Source organism: Pinus tabuliformis, chromosome 3_2 (assembly GCF_031772625.1).
Source record: "Pinus tabuliformis cultivar Carrire ecotype Pingquan chromosome 3_2, CPIR1, whole genome shotgun sequence".
In the NCBI taxonomy this organism is placed as follows: domain Eukaryota; kingdom Viridiplantae; phylum Streptophyta; class Pinopsida; order Pinales; family Pinaceae; genus Pinus; species Pinus tabuliformis.
Genome location: NC_142302.1, coordinates 268,294,379 through 268,301,288, shown reverse-complemented (window position 1 = coordinate 268,301,288; position 6,910 = coordinate 268,294,379). Strand labels below are relative to the sequence as shown.

At 36.3% G+C, this 6,910-nt stretch overlaps 1 protein-coding gene across 1 annotated transcript; it reads right to left on the bottom strand.

Moving 5' to 3' along the window:
- Positions 1-4,050: 4,050 nt before the first annotated feature.
- LOC149180687 (multiple organellar RNA editing factor 9, chloroplastic-like) lies at positions 4,051-6,483 on the bottom strand. Its single transcript, XM_089416221.1, has 5 exons — positions 5,983-6,483; positions 5,754-5,851; positions 5,601-5,666; positions 4,681-4,878; positions 4,051-4,517 (listed from the first exon to the last, which is right to left on the bottom strand). The coding sequence occupies exons 1-5, from the start codon at positions 6,357-6,359 to the stop codon at positions 4,510-4,512; spliced, it is 747 nt and encodes a 248-aa protein (XP_089272347.1). The 5' UTR covers positions 6,360-6,483; the 3' UTR covers positions 4,051-4,509.
- Positions 6,484-6,910: the final 427 nt, after the last annotated feature.

Here is a 6,910-nt window from a genome sequence, read left to right as displayed (position 1 = left end):
ACTCATTTGTTACTCAAATCAATTTGAATTTAATTACTCAATTTACGAAATAACAATAAAATATTTAAATTTTAATGAAAAAATAATTTTAAATATTCCAAAACATCAAATACAAAATATGCAAAGTCTGCTCATATATATACCATGTAAGGGTGAGTATATCAAAATGGCACCAAGTGCAATACATATCAAAAACAAAATACATAATCAACGAAATTTTAAATGGCCTCCATAGTAAACAACAGACTTGGATATTGTAGAGGTGTTCCAAGGAGAGGAAATTATTTTACAGTAGCTATGGCTTTTGCTTCAGCGAGCTTTTCTGTGGTTCAGGTCGCAGCAACGCCATCATGGAACCAAAAACAGGACCTTTCTGCCACCATGAAACGTACATTCACTGCATTGGGGTGGGCAGATCCATATCCGGGAGGCTTCCCCGAAGCCGCAGAAGGGTATCTAAAACAGGGCTTCCAGACTCACCTCGGTATACCGACGAGCATGCAAAATCTGATCTATTCAGGACACAGCCTACAGGATAATCACACACTACAAGATTATGGTATTATCTCAGACTCGAATATCATAATCAATCTGCATTTGCAAGGTGGATGCTCCGGAACCAACTCAAAGAGCACATGCTATTTTAAAGATGCAGTCAAAGGAAAGAAAAAAGCTCAAATCAAACCAGCATCACTTCCCGAACTACCAGGGCCCTACATAGTGGAACAAAAATCACAGACTCCCAGCCTCACAGTCTCAATGCCTAAGGTAAATGAATTGTATTCAGATTTCTATATCAAAGCAGCCATATGTAGATTTAATGGTTTTTGGCCTAAATCTGATGCTTTGCACCAATGGATATTTGTTGCATGGACACCAAATTGTGAAATACATTTATGCTCCAAGGGGTTTTTATAGTCAGATTCAACACAGTACAAGAAAAAGAATATATCCTCAATAAGGGACCATGGTTCTGGGGCAATGCAAGACTCTTCATGATCCCTTGGTTCCCAGATTTTGATGTCAATACAATGGTGGTATCAAAAATGCCTGTTTGGGTCAGGTTACACAACCTCCCATTACACTTCTAGTATCATAAAGTTTTAGTAGATATAGGGAACTCCCTAGGAAAGTTCCTAAAGATTGATGTGGATAGACTCACAAAAGGCATATTTGCTATGTTACCAGATCCGTCAGGCCCAGCGGCTGGGTCCGCGGATCCCCGGATCAGAGACGGATTCGGATCCGGATCCACGAAGATCCGCCCCGCCCAACATTTGTCTGTGTATAATGGTTTGACGTCACATATTTCCAAATTATATCTCAGCGCAGAATCTATAAAGAAAATGTCAGCGGATGATTAACCCGATATTGGAAAAATTGGCCGTGAGGGAGTTCATTAATCTGCGTGTAATATGGTTTGACGTCACCACATATTTTCAAATTATATCTCAGCGCAGAATTTCAGAAAGAAAATGTCAGCGCATGAATAATACTATATTGGAAAAATCAGCCGTGGGAATAGTTAACAAGGGCGTTCATTAATTTCAAGATTATAAACCTGCGGTTGACCATATTATAAACTTTATTTCAAGATTATAGGTTGCGGATGTTTGGATATTGTAATTAAATTATATGTTTATTTCAAAAAGTTTCATGAAGTTGCAGATGTTTGGATATTGTAATTAAATTATATGTTTATTTCAAAAGTTTCATGAAGTTCGTTCTATAAAGTAACTTCATTTAATTTAAATATAATAACTATTAAATTATATGTTTATTTTAAAAGTTTCATAAAGTAAGTTTATTTAATTTGAATATAATAACTAGTAATGTTTCAATATTATGATACATTAATTTTAATATATTAAATTAATAATTCTTTTCACCTGAAATTAATAATTATTTTAAGAATATTATATAAAAGTTTTATGTTTAAAATTTTAAACAGAAATTATAATTTTCTTTTATTTTATACAAATTTAATTAATATTTATAAATAATATATTAATTCTGAATCCTGATATTATTTATTTAATATATATTTTTATAGGAACTATATATAAAAACTATATATTTAAAAATTAATATATGTTTTTATTTTATTTTTATATAAATCTTATTTTTAAAAATTATAAAATATTTTATAATGTTTGTACTTGCCGTATCCGGATCCTGGCTTTTCAAAAAACTGGCGGATCCGGATCCGAATCCTGGTAACTTAGCATATTTGCTTTCGCCAGGATATGCGTCGAAGTAGATCTTAGCCAAGGACTACAAGACTGTATTACGTTGATTTTCAATAATATACAATGGACTCAACCATTAGATTACAAAAATACAACTTTTCGATGCCGTGGATGTCTACAAACAGGCCACCTACACAGTGCCTGCCCACAAGCTAAAAAAGACCCCAAAAGTCATAAGAAGCAACACAAAAAGCCAAAAGGATGGCAATGCACTGACACCTTGGAAGAAGAAGCAGAAAAAGCAGAAGTAACAGAAAATTATGCAGAAATGGATGTACAAAAGGTCCAAAACAACACACAAAAGGAAGAGAAAGATCCCACCAATGGCTGCGTTTTGAGTCCCAACAACCCTTTGCAGCAACAGGAGTCCCAAATAATAGGAATGGAAGTAAGTGGCAGCAAACGAACTCATGGATCAGAGGGATCTGATTCTAACAAAGAATATCCTATAAATACAAATGAAAATCAATTGTCCATTGTAACATCCACTCCCAACACTGGAGGTTGGCGAAAAGTGGAAAAGAAGAAAGGTAGAAAAGAATAGGTTAGCTGTAATTTTTTATATTTTTATGTATTCTGTGAAAACAGGATCAGATCATATGCATATGCTTTTTAGCATCTACAACATGTAATTTTGCTCATCTCATGAATAAAATTACGATTTTTCCACGGAAAAAAAAAATGGCCTCCATAGTCCAAAAAACATGATACAAGCTATTGGCCTACTATAAAATTATAAATCACTAATCAAGATGATTAATCAGCAAATGCATCACCACTATTAGAAATGAGATCATCAACATCAGCTGCAAGATCATCCTCTAGCCAAAGTCCTAGAACTCATCAACTTTTCAAAAACATCTACCACTATAGTAATAGTAGTAAGTACTAGTAGAGGCTACACGAATAGTCCTTGCATGTTTTTAGGGTTTAATGTGTGAGGATTTAGGGTTTAGATAGAATTTTTTTTTAAATTACTTTTCCTTCAAAATTCTATAGCAGTGAGGTTAAGTACCAACTCAACTGAGCTGGACTGATTCAATATTGAACCAACCAAATCAGGCATTGACTGAGCCATTTCAGAACCAAATTGATCCCCAAATCAAGCAGAGGACCAACTTGATTTGAGTTGTGATCAACTCAATCATTCTATGTCCAAGTCGACTAAGTTTAAAAGCATTGGTCATTGCAATGCTTGGGATCCCTGTATAGATTCCTCGTCTAAAATGTGTACCCAGTGGTTGGGAACACTAACTCGTGTTACATTGATCATAAGGGGTCATAAACAAAATATTTTTGTATACGACTGCTTTGAATTAAGGTTTCTATGGTGGGGAAGAATGAAGCTTGATTCAAGAGCACCACTAAAAAAACCACAAGACTTGAAGATCAAAAACTTAACAGCATGTTAGAAACTTTTAGTTGGCTCGAGTATGGTGGAGACATGAGCGCTGGCTATCAAAATAGGTTTATGCATGCCTAGCATCAGGGCCAACTGTATTATATATCAAAAATTAAAACAATGTAAATCTACAGATATGCTAGTCATCACATGTACTCTTCCCCCAATATTGAAACCACTTAATTACAGCAATGTATTGTCTTTACAAAGCAAAACCAAATGAAAGGCCAGAAATAGTCAACAAATGAAAAATACATGTGCTATAATTTAGAACCTTAATCTTAACCTGAAATTAAGTAGCAGAGGTGACTAAGAAACTAATAGCTGCATGAAAAAATTCAAGAATACAGATGCTAATGGCCTTGAGGCAAGCATAAACTGATATTTTAGAATAAAATCTAAAATAATGCAATGCTTACCAATGCTTTGATTTAATGAAATCTAAAGAGTGAGCCAAAATTGTTGTCAATTGGGTCTGGCCCAAGTTATTGTGTGATGGAGCAATCTCCTCCCTACCCAGGTTCTATTCCTATAAGTGACAGGACAAAGCTTCAAGCTTTTACAGAATCCGGTTTACCTTGGATATCATTCTCAAATGATGGCAAGTGCCTTGACTTACATTTCTTCTTAGAGCTCCAAACCGAAGATCCTTGAAAAAAATAAATATTTACTCACTCGTTACCAGAGATTAAACAAACAAACAAAAAACCTGAACCCAAAAATATTAGGATACAACCAGAGAATCTTAAGAATTAGATATAATTCATAAATCTCTTTTTTCCTCTGCACCTTTGTGATCATCATAACAATTAGATGATTCATAACTTCTTTTTTTCGTATGCCCCTGTGTGATCATCTTTATTGCCCTGCATATCATAAGAAACAAACCAAGACTTGTAAGCTTAACTTGATGACCAAAAAACAAAGCATCGGCTATAGTGATGACTAGCAGCCATGACACCGCAACTTGTAAATCAAGCATCTTAGTACAATCAAATTCCAACTGTTGACTCGAGATCCACAATTTACCTTCACTTTGCGCTAATTCTGTTTGTTCGGACCCAGGGTTATTTCTTTGCTGCACCTGCACAGGGCTGCTTCGTGGTGGCCCATCTCTCCTCCTCTCATAGCGTGTTCTATTTGTCCTGTTATATCTACTACGTGTTTGCCTTTCACTAGGCGTTGGTTGGGGCCTTGGTATTACTTTCCCATCTACAAACTTGTCCCCTGAAACAAACACATTTCTATTAGAAACTACTTAAGTGCATCTGCTCTGGTGGCAAAATAAATGGCACTGGCCATTTCATGAAGGCCTTGGGTCCATTCCTATCAAGCCGTAATAGAACCCCAAATCCATCAGAGAATGTATGGGAAAACAGTCCCCTAGTTGCCTAGACTGGAAAAATTAAGGTTTTCAATTTCTTTGAATCGAAAAGGACTCTGGTTTCATTCTTACAAGTAATGTATTGTAAGGATCCAACTCCAGTGAAGAACAAACACATTCGGATAAATATGCCTGCATCTCTGGACTAATGAAAAATAGTTTCCTTGCACACTTGGCCTAGAAGTGTGTTATGAAAACAAATGACAGGCGTCACCCAGTTGGCAGAAAACAAATAGCAGGTGTCTAGGGGTGTTGGTTCACTGCTGAGGTTGACGAAAGTATTAAGCCCCATTTTTAATGAGATTTCCCCGTCTGAATGGGATAGGTTTCAAAGGGATGAAGCTGGGTACAAAGCACGAAATTTTTGGCGGAATAGTTACCCCTCAACCTTCACATCTAAGCAGTACAGCCCCTGGGACCTTGACATCTAAGCAGAACAACCCCTTTGGACATCGATATCTAAGCAGTGCAACCCCTTGGGACTTGTATTTTGGAACACTTCCCAAAAATAAATAAAAATCACGGAAGAAGAAAAATATAGGGAACACCTGGTTGTTACACGCACCTCCATAATCTTTGTTTGGAACATCAATATACGAGTCTGGCAGAACCCAAAGCACACCAGGCAGTCCTGAACGCAAAGTCAACATGATAACAAATTTACTGTTATTACTTTTTCCGCTTCAATTGGTCAAAAACAGGTGAAGTGGTAAAATACCCTTGCATTTTTCAGATAATTCCTCCGAGATATTGGCTTGAAACCCAGTGTAGGTTGTTGTAGACAATGCATATATCTTTTTCTTGGCTTCCTCTTCACTGGGAATGACAACCCAACAACAGGAAGGTATTTAATGTCATGACCCAATTTCTGAGAAGGCATGTATACTCAAAGTTGTTGTATAAGTTAGCAGACAGCAAACGTAAAGTCAAGCGTTCGAATCCCTTACCTTCCGACGACCTTAGCAAGCGTCTTGATATAGGTGTCAATCATCTCCTCGGAAGAAGGCTTGGGGTCCTTGGGGAACTCCATAACAATCAGCCAATGTTCATAGTCACAGCCCGGGAGAAGAATGGTTTCCTTGGGGGCCCTTGAGGATGACGAGTCATTTATAGCACAGTTGATTTTGTGTATGTGTGAGATGGGTTTAATAGCTATTGTTGACTTTCGATACTGAATAGCAGCAGCAGACACAGAATTATAGGGAAATGGGCAATAGAGAGGACGTGATGAAGAGGATGACCTTATTACTGGAGAAGATGAAGCAGAGAAAGAAGCCTTGAGCTGTACAGAGGCGCATGGAGATAGAGTTGCGAAGCTAGCCATTTTGGAGCGGGTGGAGCGAGTGGGCCAAGAAAAGAGTTCGTTTGGTAGATATCGGATTGGGTTATGAGTAATAGATATGCTCTGTTATTCCATAAGTTGCTTTCTAACCTTTGCAAATGTGAGTATGCATACATTTCCTTTTAGCACCCTCTATCATCTTTTATGATAGGTTTAAATATGGTCTATGAGTATGCATGCATTTCCATTTGGTCCTCTCCATAGTCTTTTATCACCGGTCCAAATATGGTTCATCAATAGCGAAGGGATAAGGGATTTATGTAATGATACAATTAGTAAGAATAAATATGGTTCATCAATAGTTAAGGATAAGGGATTTATGTAATGATACAGGGATAGATAGAGTATAGTATAATAGTGCATACATTGTTAGATTTAAGACTTTTGTAATATATTGTAGTATAGTATAATAGTGCATATATTGTTAGATTTAAGACTTTTGTAATTTATATTGTAGATAAATGTCTTCAAGAAAAAGTGGAAAAAATCAATCAATTTTCAAAAATAAATAGTGGGAGTACATCATTGTCTAG

What these genes read in the sequence shown, in the direction of transcription:
- LOC149180687 (XM_089416221.1), bottom strand. Translation starts at nt 6,359, where the DNA reads ATGGCTAGCTTCGCAACTCTATCTCCATGCGCCTCTGTACAGCTCAAG. An exon ending in CTTGCTAAGGTCGTCGGAAG is followed by an intron (nt 5,852 to 5,982) that starts GTAAGGGATTCG and finishes TGTCATTCCCAG; the next exon opens with TGAAGAGGAAGCCAAGAAAA. An exon ending in TCCAAACAAAGATTATGGAG is followed by an intron (nt 4,879 to 5,600) that starts GTGCGTGTAACA and finishes TGTTTGTTTCAG; the next exon opens with GGGACAAGTTTGTAGATGGG.